Source organism: Populus euphratica, unplaced genomic scaffold (genome assembly GCF_000495115.2).
Source record: "Populus euphratica unplaced genomic scaffold, PopEup_1.0 scaffold1278.1, whole genome shotgun sequence".
Classification (NCBI taxonomy): Eukaryota; Viridiplantae; Streptophyta; class Magnoliopsida; order Malpighiales; family Salicaceae; genus Populus; species Populus euphratica.
In genome coordinates, this window is record NW_011501132.1 from 39,344 (window position 1) to 56,336 (window position 16,993).

Here is a 16,993-nt window from a genome sequence, read left to right on the forward strand (position 1 = left end):
TGGGCCTTAAGATCCCCAATTCTCAGACTTTATTTTATCTCTGCATGTTAATAAATACTATACAGGTGCCCGTGTATGCTATTAGCCGTTCCAAATTTTTTCTAGCATAAAAAAGAATATCTAAATGATGATAGTGTCTTTTTTTAAAAAAAATAAAAAATTAAGACATGGATCATAAATTTTACTAAATTTAATAAACTCAATTAATTTAATATTAAAATTAAAAAATATTATTAACAGTAAATAAAACGAACAAAAAAAATCATTAATTATAAAAAATAAATTATCAATATTATACTAAAGAAAAAAAACCTGATAAAAACTACTCATGGGCACAAAGAAAAGGCAATAAATATCCCTAATAACAAGTTCAATGATTTTTCTTGGAAAAAAAAATCATCATTTTATTATTTCAATCTACAATTATCTTTGTTTTGATATATAATGAAAAACTGAACTTTTTTATGTTTTTGTTAACAGGTAAGTAAATAGCTATTTCGTTAATGGGGTTGAAATTACTTTTTAACGTAAAAAGCTTATGTTCTAGTGTTGGGATCCTTTTTTTTTTTTTAAATAATAATTTATCACTCAAGTCGTAAGTCGTAGACATAACTGATCAAAAAGATGATTTTATTTAATTATATAGTAAAAAAAAAGTAATGACAGGAAATGATTCAAATTAAAAAAAATTCTCACTAGCAAACCGCCACTCGAGGAAGGATATCTGCATTGATTTCAGATTGGATCCTCCTCGTTCTCCTCTTCTCTTTGGTGCAAATGATGTTTGTTGTGTCCGCTGTTTTGCTGCCGGACCAGAGGAATGTTGCTTCTGTATGGAGGCTGATGAACAGTCAGTGTTGTATAGTGGTCGGGTTTCATGGCTCCAGATTGTTTTTTCAGCTTACAGTTTAGTTTTCTCTTCTTCCGAGGTCATCTTTAGGCAGACTCTATTTCTACATGATGCCCATGTTGTTATACTTGGATGTTCTAACCTATCTTCAGTACTGTCTCTTTTCTTTCATCATGTTTAGACCAAGCATTTTACAAACCCATGACATGACACCCATGTTTCTGCTATTTTTAGTGTCGGTTTTTTATGAGTTTATGAGTTTTGATCTTTGCCAACCACTATAAACATTGGCTCCTTGTGAAAAGCTCTTATATAGTTTGTTCTGCTTCTACTTCGGAAATTAGTCGACATTTTCTCCCCATCTTAGTCAGCTAATGCTTTACTGTTGATCTTCGGTTATGCATGCTTGATTGCTTCTTCACATGTTTCAATTCTTCTTCGCTGCTTACGGATAATGTTTTTTTTTTTTTGGCTGATCCATGTGATTCTGCTCATCGTGCTGTTTCAAGAAGCCTACTGTTCCTTCTCAGTTCTACATTTCCATATTCAGCCTTGCTAATATCTCAATCATCCACCGCAGGGACATCCACTGCTCAGCATCGACTGAAGGGCTGCTGGGATTGTAGAACCGCTCCCGGGACCTTTCTTTTCGTGATTTATGGGAGTATATGTGGAAGACAGCTCCTGGCTTACCTTCCTTTTTTTTTGGCGCTGCAAAGAATATCTAAGCTTGCTTAAAGTTTGTTATGTTCATTAGCCGCCACTGCCGTTACAATCCTTTGCTTTAATCTTTTTGGCCAGATGTACCAAATTTATGGATTTGCTCTTCCTTCTGTTTTTATCTAAAACCGTTTGTGCTAATGCTAAGACCCCATATTTGTGCAGGCTTTTACACTTGTTTCTTTGCCTTCCTAAAGCTTGGTTTGTTTGAGATTGCCTTAATTTCACTTTTTGAATGCTTAAAACCATTTCATTACGGACATACAATGGGAAGCCAGCCATGGAGTGCGGGCACCCATCTAGCATTACTAGAAAGTAGAAACAAAGCAAAACCTCACCCGAGAATGCAAATCCTATTTATAATATGGGCAGTCGAATCTTTGATAAAGCTCGTTCCTTTCCTGGAAAGAGTTCAAACTGATTCTAATTGGCACGAGGAAACTTTGGTACTTCTTGACCTGCTCAATATCAAATTATGTGCTGTGGATTTAGCGTTTTCCCTTTCAATAATCACTTGCTTGGTGGATTTTTAACTTGAAATCTTTCAACATCACCAAAAGAAATCAGAGGTAACCTGATTTGCAAAGATGGATATTTCTAAAAACGAGCAGTATTTATGATGGAGTACGTGCTATCAAATCATGGACGCCAGAGATCAGTTCAATTCAATTCAATTCCCTAACAACATTGTTTTCAAGATTCCAAAAAACAAAGGATTACTAAAGGAATGTCATGGTGTTATGGACATCATGATCTGAATGGAAGTTTATTATAAATAAATTAAACGGAGACGCCCTGCTGTAGAACTGAACACATGGACCACCACTGTACTTTCTAGTTACCGATATCTTTATCCTCCTCCTCTTCAATATTTGCATGGATGATTTACAAAAGTAAGTAAGAAAGAAATGGATCATGGGTTTTCAGAGATGTCAAAGAAGTAAAGCAGCAGACTTTCTTCTGGAGAAATCACTTGCGGCTGTATAACAGAGATATATAAAGGTCAACAACAACAATCATTTATGAGGCAGAAAGAAGGTGCTCATTTTTTTCTTTCCCCTTTTGAGTAGGCGATGCCAGAACCACTGACTTCTATCTTTCCAGCTTGCTTAATAATGCTTCCATTGGTGGCAACTCGTTTACAATTTGCGGCCAGTCAGGCATGCCCTGCAGAGAAACAGGAGTCACTACCGAATACTGATAGCATGACAAATTGTAAATCCCAAACAGAGTTCAACAAATCCTACTCTGACCCACACCAGTCAGATGGCAGCTCAAGAATTGCAAATAGGTGTCAAGTTACATTAGTTAAAATTATTTCACAATCTCAAGAGACCCCGAGGGCAACAAAATCAGTATAAAACATGGATTCAGCTGCTAGATGCTTTATCTATATATATATATATATATATATATATATATATATATATATGCTGAAGCAGAATAGCTGTTGAAAGACAGGAATTATGTTGAGGAATTCTAGACTTCCAAACTTCACTGCCATGAGTGGTCAAATCAAGTAATAAAAATTGTTATCTCTCTGATGCGCCTTTAAAACATCTCAAGTTTCCCTGGTATAGTATAATACCCACTAAGAATGCCAATTGATACCACAAGCACTTACTTTCCCCGATCTCCGAACTCGACCATCAAGGCGCAGTATTACATAGACATCCTCACCCGGAGTAACTCCTTCAGACTTTTGCTGATCCCTTATCCACCTAAATGAATTTGGACAAATCATTAAACAGATGAAAACAAAGATCCACAAGTTAAACAGGTTTGAAAAACTATAACGTGAGACAAGCAATTTTAAGCCTGCAATTCATTCATCCATGAAAGATACAAAGTTGTACGATCCTAGGATGAGTAAATTGGGATAATGCTTACGTATGAAACCTAAAGCAAGTGCAAGAAGTCAAATAACCAGTGTAACTTTTATGATGGTTCTTTTGCAACCACAGAAAAATGCATACAATTTCAGCAGGATCTGACCTTTCCCATTCAGCTGGAGATACAACCTCAGCTCTAAATCGAATTTCAGCTTTCAACTTTGATTTTGCAATCACAGACTGAGTTCGTTTCTCGAAATCTTCCTACCATGGTGTCATCAAAGCTAATATTAAAAAAATGCTACAAATCTATTCAATCCCAAACATGATAAGACTGGGTATAGCAGTGCTACAAATCTATTGAATCCCAAACATGATAAGACTGGGTATAGCAAGCAAGAAACCCCTAGAAAATGAACTGGCATTAACAGCATAATAATGGAAGAAAGGATGTATTATGCTCCAAAAATCCTTAGGAGCAAAAGGAAGAAGCACTAAATGAACCTTTATATCTTACCCCAATAGAAGGAAGAGAAGCAGCTGCCTTTTGACGAGCACCAAACCCTTTCTTCTCTACATCTGGGGCCTTGCTTTCACCCCAAATAACAGGAACTAAAAGAACACCTCGTCGGAGGAGCTCAGTGCGGAACCTCTCAGCCTTCTGCATGGCCAGGGAAACAGTCTCCTTTTTTCCTGCTAAAATTACCTTAAACCCAAAACCACATAATTTAGGGCACTGAACAAACAATACTTTGGATGCTCAACATAAGATGCTTCAAAATGCTATGGAAGTGAGATATGTAGCTGGCTGGTAAAAGTAAAAGTATCAACAATTTTAACTATTTCAATTACTTCAACTCAGCAGAAAGTATTGCAATACAATATTATGGTGCACTGTCATATGGTGTTTTAATAATTTAGAAATGAAGGATAAAGCTATTTTTAATTCTCATTGCTAGCATTCATATATTTAGAACAAACATCAGCTAAAAATGCAGCTAAGTACTTGTGATTTTGTTTGCAATTACAAGGCCACAATGTGTATAGTTTGATGGGAAAAAACAAAGGAGTATTAATACTAACTGGCCTAACAGTGTCTCGAAGCTGGACAAGTTCAACAACCCGATCTGTGGAAAGGCGCAAAGGCAACCTTGACAGTGTTTCATCTCTTGTAATCTGTGCAAGTTGCTCTTCCTCTTTCTTATTGTCCCATAAAAATAATGCCACAAGAACGATGATGCCTGTAGATTGCTGATTCAAAACATTAGTCATTTTAGAACGAAGCTGTATGGGTCAGTCAATAATTATATTCAGTGCACTAATCATTTATACAAGTGAATAGAAGAAAAGAACAAATTTAAAGGATCTCAAACTTATGAAGGACAAAGGTACCTCCAATATTGGTTGCAGCATTTCCAGCAGTTTCCCAGACATCAGGGGCATCACCTCCGCCTTTAATAGCACGAAAAAGCCTTGGAATGGTAAACAACAGTGAAATCCCTGCAGCTGCTGAGAATGCCACATAAAAGAATCTCCTAACACCACGAAATGGAGCTTGGACCTCACTAATAAGTTTAAGATCTCGACGAAAACCATAGCCTATGTCTTCTCCACCTAACCTGGCCTGCAAAAATGCAAAGAATTTATGAGAGATAATGTTTAAGGATTTAAAGTTTTAAACTTTCAATTGTAAAAGCGAAGAGTTGGCCAAAATTCAATTATATAGTATCATAATCCAGTGCCCTTGAGGCTAAGCTCATGCTGAATGAAGAATGGTTGGATGATTTTGATAAAGTTTAGGTTCAAATCATACTGATATGCAGTATACATGTTTATTTTCACAATCTGCCCACATGAGGTGGTGCTATTAAGTTACCTGAGCTCCACATACAAATCTTAACCCAGAAAAAGTGATTAGACAAGCTTAATATGTAAAAGAAAGCTAAGTAGTGGAAACCTCTTCTTGCAATTCCTTGAACTCAGGCAAAGCTCTAAAAGAGGCCAAGTCAGGATCATTCAAAATGGTGCCAAATTTGAGGTTATATTCCCCTAAAGCAGTGCGCAGGCAATCAGCGGCTTTCTTCCCTTCCCGACTTCCTCAAAAAAGACAAAAAGAAGCAATGCTGAGATAGCTTCATGTTTAAAATCTCAAGGTTCACAGAGAAAAATACAAGTTTCAATAAAGACACAAACTACTTTTATACTACAAATAAAAGATACATTGAAGTTGAGATGTCAGAACTACTTTTATACTCCAAATAAAAGATACATTGAAGTTGAGATGTGATCAGCTTAATTAGATGTGAAAGAATAGAAATTATTGTTAAACTTGTGGCACTGACAGATTAAAGGCTTCACCTGAAAAGTCCTCCTAAGTTTGAGTTTTACAAAGGAAAAGACTGCAACATCTTCAAGAAGGAAGAAACAAATCTCACAAAATTTTAGACTGACGTACATACTGTATATGAGTTTATATCTTGCAAAATAGTCATTCATTAGAATGCTATGGAACCCTATCATTCATTACATGAAGCATTTCTATTCGTTTAAAATACATCATAATTAAAATAACAAAGCAATTAGATGAAAGTGAATGATCAAAGTGAAATAAAACATGTTATGATTAAATTCCATTCACGAAAAGAGTAAGCTATACAGAAGCCTACAGGTAGGCATGGCAGCAGGCTTTGTTATAGAGTGCAGCTTGGGCCTCCCTTGGGGTGGGGTCTAAATCAAGTGCTGTTTCAAACTGAACTAAAGCATCTTTAACCTGAAAATTTTATCATTGTGGTTAGATTGTTAAACTCCGTAGACATTATTAATACATGCCATCATGACTATGATAAATAACAGATTAACTAGCCTCAAATGGTTTAGTAATATGCCTCAGAAAACAAATGACATGTAGTTGGAACGGGAAAATGTGTTGACAAATTGAGTGGAAAACCAGGATAAGACTAAAGAGATAATGAAACTAAACGCTGTGAAAAACGGTACCGTTCTCTTCAATTTAGAAGGCGGATTAATAAAGCAAAGTCCTTAATTAAGAAAGAATGCTTAAAAAAATCATAATGTAACAAACCCAAAATCTAAATCACCAAAAGCTACATTATCATTCATAAATATGAACCAGCTAAATAAGAAAAAAGAAGAAGAACAAAACCATGCAACAGAAGTGGAATACTCAGAGAGATTGGACAAGAATCAGCAAAATTCAAGAAACCCAGAAGAATCCATTACCCGTCCGTTAGAGAAGAGGGAGAGACCCAAATTGACATATTACCCGTCCTTTAGAGAAGAGGGAGAGACCCAAATTGACACAGGACTCTGCAGTCTGAATATTGGCTTCAGAGGAGGACTGAGAATTACAAGAAGTTAGAGAGAAACGACCCTTCTTACGAGGGATACTGAACACGCTTGTTTTGCTGCAGAGTAACCATGCACTACATGGTTTTGTTGTTGTCCTAGAATGCGAGTTCGAGAAGCAAAGCAGTTGCTGATTCAATCCAAAAGCAGCCATTTTATTTTAAGAAATAGGTTCATTCAGACAATGTTTTGGATAAATCAACTGTTTTCCCTCTCTTCTTCCCGCTTTGTGTGCTCTATTTTCTCTCGTCAGATTAGATTTCCCTATGTGCGCGAGTACTAAAATGTCCGTACTACACCCTCCACGCGTAGCCAAGCTATCTTCTAGGTTCGAATCCTGCAAAGGCATGATCATAATTTTAAGATTCGTCGTGGTGTAAGGTTTGAGTTTTATGTTTTACCCGCATCATTAGGTTTTGATCACGTTAACAAATTAAGTTAAATTTTATTTATTTATAAAAATTAAAACAATATTGTTTAATAAAAAAATAAAAGTTAATGGGTTTAAAATCGGGTCTTAACGAGGTCTTGTTGGGTCAACCAGGTTATCAAGTCAATCCACCTGGTTAACCGGATTATACTGGATTTTTTCTTTTCTTGCGTTTTTATTGTGGAGAAAATCATAATGTCGCCTCTCCAATGACAATGCTACTTCTTCTTCTTCTTTTTTTCCAATGAATTTCTTTAACGAGATGTTACAAGTAGTTTATAAGTTGAGAGGCTCTGATATTCACGAGTTCTATGGATATGAAGGTTTTTTTTTTTTTCCTTCATATTTTTAAACTTGGTTGGAGTATAATTTAATGAGTTATGATGAGATTAGAAGAAAAATTACCAAACTATAAGATAAGAAAAAAGAGATTGACACTATCAAATTTGTCCCAAAAAATGCTTCTTAATCTATTTATTTTCCTTTTTATTTTTTTAAGATCCCTTTAGTTTTTTGAGTTTTAGTTTTAGTCCATAAATTTGTTTTATTTATTTATCAAGAAGAGGGAAAAAGTTATTAGAAAATTATATAAAATTTTTTTTGTCTAAAAGTTATATTCAAGTAATTAAAAAAAGTCAATTTTAGTATTGACTACATTCCAATAATGAAAAAGATAAATCTTAGTATCCAAGATAATGCGAATCTTTAGATAACAATCTCAAAACCTGTAATGAATTAGATGACAAATCCAAAAAGCTTAAAATCAAAAATTGAACTTGGATTTTTGGTTATAGAGAATTAGGAATCTTGGAAGATGCTACAAGGTCAATTATATATTGATAAATTAAATTTATTCTTTGTCATATAAAAAAAAAGTGTTGCATCATGCAAAATACAAATCTATTCAAAACATTATATTTGCTGAATTTTGCAACAAAAAAGATAAAAATAGTCCTTCTAAATAACCTTAATAAATTATTAATGGGTTGTAAATCAAAGAGTCGAAGTTAATAATCAGTTAATAAGTTTAATGCTTAAAATAATACTAAAATACTAATTTTGGGCAAAAAGAAATTCAAACTAAAACACAAGGTCTAAATTGAATGTAAATATTCAAATAAAAAATAATAAAAACGAATAAAACCTTAAAATAATTCAGATTAATTAAAAGAAATAATTTAGCTCAAAAGTATTTTTCTATTAAATTCTCCAACTCTGTTTTTTTTTTTTTACATAGCTAGGATAAATAAGGAATCCTTATAAAAAATAATTTTGAAATATTAATAAATCTTTGTCATACTTGAAAATTATGTTGATGCCTATTAAAGATTCTTTTAGAACTAGTAAACTCTCGAAAGCAAGCTAATAAATATCACTGTATTATGAGGAAAAATATCATCTCCAAATAGAAAGTATATATGTTAGAAGGCAATAAATAAATAAAACTTTATATTGTACTTTTTGATATTTATTACAAGACCCTTATGAATCCTAATTGACTTGAAATTTTAACCCAATATAGAAAAATTATATCTAGAAACTCTTGGTAAATCTTCAACTCAATCTAACTGTCGGATTAAAAGTTATGCTCAATAGCATAAAATTGGATAGTAAACATAATAACATTATAATATGAATTTCTTTGCTCAACATGTTCTTTGATCATATCAAATGAGTTCTTTTAAATGATAGGAGTTCTATGATGTTTTTGGACCTTCATCTTGCCTAAAAGAATAAATTGGAGCTCAAAATTGTTTTTAGGTTTGTGTTGATTTTTTATTTTTTAATCAATTAAATGCTAATTTAAGATTTAAAATAAGTTCATTGAGGTCTCTAAAATGTTTTTTTAGGTGTTTTCAATTGAATAGGGGTTGAATTTTGTTTTTTAAAAAATACTTAAAAGATGTTATAACTTTTCAACCATGAAAGGTGGTCAGAAAGTCAACTACTAAATGATGCATCATATTTTGCAATAGATGATGCGTCATCTAATATTAAAAAAAAATTAATAGAAAAAATATATCATAGAGCCAAACGTGCGAGCTTGATTTTTTTTTTTTTGGATCAGATGAGTTGGTCTATATAAACTCAAATGCCTAGTCTATTTTAGCCTTTTTAATATTTTTTTCTAAAATTTAGTTTAATTCCATTAAAAATATATTTGAGTATTTTTTTTTAATTGAGTACCACTCATTTTTAAGTTTCTTTCAGCAAAAATTATAATTTTTTTTAATGTATTAGTACTCTTTTGTACAACAATTTAAGATATTTCTTCTTTGGTTTTTTTATTAAATTTAATTCATTTGCTTTTATGTATATGTTGATTTTTATTATTGTATACTTTAATAAAAAAAATTGATTCTAAAAAATAGTTGATAGATCAACCTAAGTTCATCACCTATATCATGTGTTTAGCGAGTTAACATGGATTAACTTAGGTCAATCCAAGACGTTATTATCTTAATATTTTTTTAAAATATTAAAATGATGTTACCTTGAAATTTTTTGAAGTTAAATCAGGTTTTTTCTAGCTTAACTGGTTCATGTTTAAACTCGCTTAGTTAATTAGGTCATAAAAGGTCAACTCTAACACATTTTAATATGGAACTTGGGCGAGGTAAAGGCCCAACCCAACAGTCTTCGATTTCTATTGAAATTCATTAATATAAATTCAATAAAAATAGATTCAAGATATTATTTTATTAAATACCAAAATATATTTAGAATTTATGTTATTAAATACAATTATGTTTTTTACTTTGTTTTAAAATGAGATTATGTCTATTTTATTATCATGTAATTAAATAAAAAAATAATTCAAAAAATTAAAATTATTAGACAACCAAGTCGCTTAATGAGGTCATGAGCATGGTGGCTTATCTTGGCTTAACTCAGGTAAATAAAAAACATCATTGATTTAATATTTAAAAAATAATGTTAAAATCACACTATATTGTTTTGTTTTTGTCAAACTAAGTCTTCAATTGGTTGACTGAGTCATATATTAATTTATATGATTGACCAAGTCATATAAGGTTAATTCAGAACATTGACCAAGTCATATAAGGTTAATTCAAAATAGGTTTAATTTCAAACCCAGGCCAGAGAAAGGGCCAAGATAGAGGTTTTTGGGTTGACTCAATAGGAAGGGATAAGTTAAATAACACTGCTGTAAATCTCCCAAGATAAGGTATGGGTGCTTAGATTTTTAATACGTTCACATCAGAATTATCATAGTATTATTTTTTATTTGATTGAGTGCATGTTTGGTATTGTAGTCCATGATGTTTTTTAAAAGTTATTTTCACTTGAAAATATATTGAATGTTTTTTATTTTTGATATCGATACATTAAAATAATTAAAAAGCCCTAAAAAACCATCATTTTGATATTTTTTCAAGGAAAACGCACCTTTGAAACACACCCAAATGTTGATGGAAACACAACACCACACATGAAATTAATCTTGCTTTTATGATAAGGATGACATGTTATCTAAAAAAGTATTGTGTTTGAAAATATCTAGAATAAGAATGATATCTTTTGTCATAACCCATTTTTTCCCCCTGTAAAAAATAATGAAATATAAAAAATTCAAAAACAATATTATCAAAAAAATATAAACAGTGAAAAAATGGTGTCAGCGCTCTAAAAATGACTAAACATTGGTTGAGAGGTTAAGAAATACAAAGATTAAAATTTGACAATATTTTATTGACTGATGACAGCCCTATTGATAAAAAAAATTCAATTTGAGTAAGAAAAGTTTAAAATTAGATGTTTATGAACTCAATGAAATTTTATTAAAGGTTTAATTGAATTTATGGAGAGTTTGATTGCAAGAAAAATTGATTTTGGGATCAATTTAGGCTTTAATTGGAAAAAATTAAAGTTCTGGGGTCAAATTATAATTTTTGAAAGTTAATTTCATCACATTAGGGGCTTAATCGCATAAATATTGAAGTTTGATGGCCAATTAGGGACTTAATTAAAGAAATCTAAAACGAAAGACCAAAATGAAAAAGATGCGTAAGTAGAGGGGTTGGAATTAAAACCGGTCAGGGGCCCAATTGAAGAAATTAGAAGTTTATTGCTCAATTGAGGGTCAAATTGCATAATATCAAGACCAAGGACTAAAGTGAAAAAGACGTCAACTATAGGGTTGTTGTTGGATTTTTGGCAGGGATGCAATTGCATTGATTTTAAATTAAAATTGCAATTGAGGATTGGATTGAGCAAATTACAAATTGAGGACCAAAGTAAAATTTAACATATTTTTATCGCCTTTTCATTTAAATGAAACGGCGCGTTTTGACCAAAACGATGCCATTTCATTCATTATTAGAGAAAAAAGAAAAAACTCAAAACGGTGCTGTTTTGAACGACACCCTTGTCTTCTTTTTTCTCTGGATGCGCGAGGTAGGAGAAGATTTTTCTCTCCCTTGTTTTCACTAACCTGTCTTCCTCAAAAGCATCAAAAAGACGCTGACTTGTCGACCACTTTCCACGTGTTAGATGGGCGGAGGAGGGGTGCCAACACAGTGGCCTCCCTAGCCATGTCCCCTCCCCTGTTCTTGCCTATAAAAACAGGGGAGGCAGTAAGAAAAAAGGGGCTGGATGGAGGAGGATGAAGGAAAAAAAAGAAAAGAGAGGGAGAGAGAGACGATTGAAAGCGAGAGAGAGGGGAAGAACGAGAGAGGAGAAGAAGCCAAAAAAAAGAAGAACAGAAAAGCAGAAGGAGAATGTAAAATAAAGAGGAGAGAGAGAAAAGAAACAACACCACTAGCCACGAGGAGAGAGAGAAAAGAAACAATACCACCAGCCACCGTGCCTTTGCCACCGCAAGCGTCGCCACCACTTCAGGTATGCCCTCCGCCCTTCATTTTTCCTTAACTTCTTCCTTCGCTATGTAAGACATGCATAGTGTACTTTTATAGGCGGGGAGAAGCTGGTTACTGTGCTTATGCACAGTAACTAGCTAATATGAGAGGGGCCGAGCCCAGCCCATACAATTGAGCCTGACCAGACCCTTTTTTTAATAAAATTCAAATGCTTGTTTTAGATTTTAAAAAAATTTTCCACATATTTTTTATGCAATTTTGATTAATATTGTGCAGTAGTTTTATGTCGTAAAAATACCCATCGAGTATTAAAATACCTGGTTTTCATCAAAACTTTAAAAAAATAAAAAAAATATTTTTGTGCATACGACCAAGTGTCTCAAAGCTAAAAAAATCATATTGTATTTTTCATACACCAAAAACAACATTTTAGCATGTATTTTGACTTTAATAACCGGTTTATTAAAGTCAAGAGAACATTGACCAAAATTTTAAAAACAACAAAAATTTTATTTTGTTTGTCGTTTCATATCCGGGGTAGGACATTACACTTAATGCGTATTTCAGATATTTAATTTATTTTTTTGGCAATAGAACGTTTAAGTTTAACCGCATTGTAAGATAAGAACCTTCTTATTGAGGAGGGCTTGTCTTCAACCTTAGACAGACCAATAATTAAAAAACAACATAACAAAATGTTAGATTTTAATAGACAAAACAATGCAGCCTATCGTTGGTAGGGCATATTTGGGGTGCTAATACCTTTCCTTTATGCAACCAGTCTCTGTACCTCATATCTGACTAGTTAGGATTCCTAGTAACCAGAATACTAGGTGGCGACTCCCATTCAATTCTTCATGAATAAGAGACATATTCATTGTCTTTTCATAATTTGCCAGAAATACATCCACATTTCCATCTTTTTCCTAGATGGTGGACGATAGCCGCAACGCCGCGCACATGCGACACCTTTTTATTTTGATTTCAAATCATCCAAACAAATTAATCGAGTAAAAGCTGTCAAGATATGATCAAGCTGATTTTATAGGGTCAAAGAAAACCCAAATAACTGATAAAAATATAGGATGACTCTTAAAAAAACAATGTGATATATTTTAGTGTTTTAATTTTGAGATGAACACATCACAAATCACACTAGGTCAATGATTACTATTTAAAAATGCATTTTTATCAAGGTTTTATGTCATCATTTTTCACTTGAAGTATCAATAAATCCTTAATTAAAACATGTTTTATAATAACATATCTAATAATATAAAATACCTTTAATTTGTGATAAATATTCATCTTAAATACAGACCTATCACATAATAAAATGATTGATTGATGGGTTTGAGTACTGAAATTAAAAGGACAAAGAGATGGCCAAACTTAGAAAAGAGATGCTGGTGTAGTCCAAACTAGAACACTATTCGGTAATTGGGTCATATCTGGAGCTGTAGATATCAGATTTAGGTCTACTTTATATGTATGGAAAGGTAAGATATAGACTTACAACATTTATGTGGAGTTTAAGATTTAAAATGATCATTTTTAAGTCCAAATTATAGCAACAACAAAGAAGTCCAAATCTATCCTGCAGCCAAGACACTGTCTAGTGTTCAATCCATATCTAGAGTCTTGGAAGTTCAAATGACCTCAATTTTTTTCTCTAGAAAGCTGAGACAATTTCATACAACTTTAATATGGAGGTCTAGTTCAAATTCTGACGTTATCAATGACGTTTGGGGCAGACAAGAAGATAAGAATGTCACCAAGTCAAGAGTTGGCCACCCACTCAACAATTAGTCATCGAATCAATAGTTCCTAATTTTGGCCTATAAAAGGTGGCATTTGCCATGCATTTAGGCATCTTGGTACAACAAATGCTTGGTACTTTCATAGTTCATACTGTATGGTATAACCGACGCCTGAGCTATGAAAGGAACTTGATTTGTTGTTAACATAAGTTATAATCATGAATGCTTGATGAGATTTACAAGTATTAGCATTAATTAAATAAGATGACTAATGTAATCATGTTAACAATCTATAATCAGATTGGAACCTTCTTTGTGTGTGGTTTCCAATTGAATAATAAGAGTTTATACTATACTTGTTTGACATACCATTAGTGGATCCTCTAACCTTGACATTTGTTATGATCATTGTTTAATCCTTACATTAATATTCCATTTCAAAGTTCTCATCTTCTTCTTCTTCTTCTCTTTCTTTTTCTTTATTATTATTATTATTATTATTATTATTATTACTACTACTACTACTACTACTACTACTACTACTACTACTACTACTACTACTACTACTACTACTACTACTACTACTACTACGTTATTGCTATTATTGTTGTCGTTGTTGTTGTTTTATTGTTATTGTTGTTGTATTATTGTTATCTGTAATTTATACAATTAACCTCCCTGTGGTTCGACCACGGTCTTACCAGGTTATTTATTACTTCGACACTCCTGCACTTGGAAGAAGACATCAATCTTTTAGTCGTGTTAAGTTTTTGGCGCCGTTGCTGGGGAGGTAAGTTTTGTATAAATTATAATATTTATTTTATTTTATCTTTTCACTTTCCTTGTATATAACTTTGTCTGTTTTCGCTTGTCTCTTCTTCTTTTGTTTTCTTTTTTCTTTTATGTTATTTCTACACGTGCATAAAAGTGTGGTCTCGTACATCAAGTGGTAGACTTTCTAGGGTATCCTCATCATTTTCAGAAAATATGGCGGAAGAAGATAATCAATTACTTCATAATGAGAATAATAATTCTAGAACACGTAGAGACCACATGAATCCCATAAGAACAAGTGCACCATCATGCATAGTTTTTCCTTTTAATGCATCTCACTTTAATTTTAAGCCAGGTATTATTCAACTTTTACCTTCCTTTCATGGCTTAGATTTAGAAAATTCATACTTGCATTTAAGGAAATTTGAAGAGGTCTGCAACACATATAATGATTCAAATTATAGCATGAACACCATCAGATTGAAGCTTTTTCCTTTTTCATTAAAAGATAAAGCTAAAACATGGCTACAAATTTTGAGACCAGGATCCATTCGTGCTTGGGATGAAATGCAACAATAGTTTTTAAAGAAGTTTTTCCCATCTCACAAAACAAACTCTTTCAAAAGACAAATCACCACTTTCACTCAAAAACCAGGAGAAACATTTTATCAATGTTGAGATAGGTATCGAGACTTGCTTAATACTTGCCCTCATCATGGTTTTGAAATATAGAGATTGGTTTCATATTTTTATGAAGGGTTAACACCTAGAGATAGGCAAATGGTTGAATTGATATGCAATGAAACTTTTAAAGATAAAGACCCTGATGAAGCAATGGAGTACTTAGACTTGTTAGTTGAAAATGCTCAAAATTGGGACACTACGGATACTTATGAGGCACTGAGTAAAACTCAACCTCATACATCTAGCGTAGGTATGTACAACCTTAGAGAAGATCATGACCTCCAAGCCAAGTTTGCATCTTTAGCTAGAAAAGTCGAGGCACTAGAATTGAAAAGGAATGGTTAATTAAAATTTGTTGAAAACATTGTGTGTCAAATATGTGAAACAAATGAACACTCAACCAATAACTGTCCAACTTTGCCTTCTTTTAAGGAATGTCTCCATGAACAAGCCCATGCTTTAAACAGTTTTCAAAGGGCCAACCACAACCTATACTCGCAAACATACAGCCCTGGTTGGAGAAATCATCCAAATTTTAGTTGGAAGAATAATAATAACAATGTACAAACTTCACAACCATTGTTTCAAGCATACCATAATTTCTAAAATTCTCATGGATATGCACCTCCTTATGCTCCACCTCCTAGAAGAAATCTTGAGGAAACATTGTATGCATTCATTGAAAAGTAAGAGACAATCAATACTCAACTTGCTCAAAACATGACAGATTTTAAAGATACTCTTGCAAAATTGACATCTGCTCTCAGTTTCCAAGAGAAAGGTAATTTTCCATCTCAACCACAACAAAATCCCAAGAGGCAATACAATGCAAATGCAAGTAGTTCCGGAAGCCAACACATGGATCAAGTCATATCAGTCACTACTCTTCGCAGTGGTAAGGTTATTGAAAAACTCACTCTTAAACCTTCTAAGAAAGATGATGAGTCAATCTTTGAGGGTAAGGAAGGGGTTGAATCTAAAATTTACAAAGAAAAGACTGATTCCCCACCAGCACTTCCATTTCCTCATGCCATGATCAAATAAAGGAAAGTCAATCACAACTCTAAAATCTTTGAAACTTTCAAATAGGTACGAATCAATATACCTTTACTGGATGCTATTAAACAAGTTACTTCCTATGCTAAATTTTTGAAAGATCTATGCACTGTGAAGAGGAAACTGAATGTGAAAAAAAAAGCCTTTTTAGCCGAACAAGTAAGTGTTATTTTTTAAAACAATAATGCTTTGAAATATAAAGACTCTAGTTGTCGTATAATTTCTTGCTTTATTGGAGAACATAAAATTGAAAGGGCCTTACTTGATCTTGGAGCTAGTGTGAATTTACTTCCATATTCAGTTTTCCAAAGTCTCTATCTAGGTGAGTTAAAACCAACTTCTATAACTCTTTTACTTGCCGATAGATCTGTAAAAGTGCCTAGAGGAATAGTCGAAGATGTGTTAGTACAAGTCGATAAATTCATTTATCCTGTGTATTTTGTTATCTTGAACATAGAACCTATTGAAGCATGTAATTCATTTCCTGTTATTTTAGGACGTCCGTTCTTGCAACTTCTAACACATTGATTAATTGTAGGAATGGACTGATGAAGCTATCATTTGGAAACATGACATTAAAGATGAATATTTTCAACATTTGCAAGCAACCTGAAGATGATAATGAATTATAAGAAGGAGATCATATTGAGGAATTAGTTTATGATCAACTTGAATCTACT

At 32.8% G+C, this 16,993-nt stretch overlaps 1 protein-coding gene across 3 annotated transcripts; it reads right to left on the minus strand.

Moving 5' to 3' along the window:
* Positions 1–2,325: 2,325 nt before the first annotated feature.
* LOC105117289 (protein LOW PSII ACCUMULATION 1, chloroplastic-like) lies at positions 2,326–7,039 on the minus strand. 3 transcript variants are annotated; one of them, XM_011014903.1, is made up of 9 exons: positions 6,686–7,039; positions 6,069–6,172; positions 5,360–5,495; positions 4,795–5,026; positions 4,486–4,643; positions 3,920–4,108; positions 3,566–3,666; positions 3,195–3,291; positions 2,326–2,737 (listed from the first exon to the last, which is right to left on the minus strand). In XM_011014903.1, exons 1-9 carry the CDS (start codon positions 6,920–6,922, stop codon positions 2,663–2,665), a joined length of 1,329 nt encoding a protein of 442 aa, XP_011013205.1. In that variant the 5' UTR covers positions 6,923–7,039; the 3' UTR covers positions 2,326–2,662. The 3 variants fall into 3 exon arrangements, 1 of the variants encoding a protein (XP_011013205.1); XR_840711.1 differs by lacking the exon at positions 3,566–3,666 and having other exon boundaries at positions 2,386–2,737; XR_840712.1 differs by lacking the exon at positions 2,326–2,737 and having other exon boundaries at positions 3,199–3,291; positions 3,566–3,662.
* Between the last annotated feature and the right edge of the window lie 9,954 nt (positions 7,040–16,993).

Coding starts and splice junctions, on each gene's coding strand:
- LOC105117289 (XM_011014903.1), bottom strand. CDS start 6,922: ATGGCTGCTTTTGGATTGAATCAGCAACTGCTTTGCTTCTCGAACTCG. Junction 5,027..5,359: donor TCAAGGAATTGCAAGAAGAG/GTTTCCACTACT, acceptor GCATTTTTGCAG/GCCAGGTTAGGTGGAGAAGA. Junction 3,667..3,919: donor CTTCTCTTCCTTCTATTGGG/GTAAGATATAAA, acceptor ACACCATGGTAG/GAAGATTTCGAGAAACGAAC.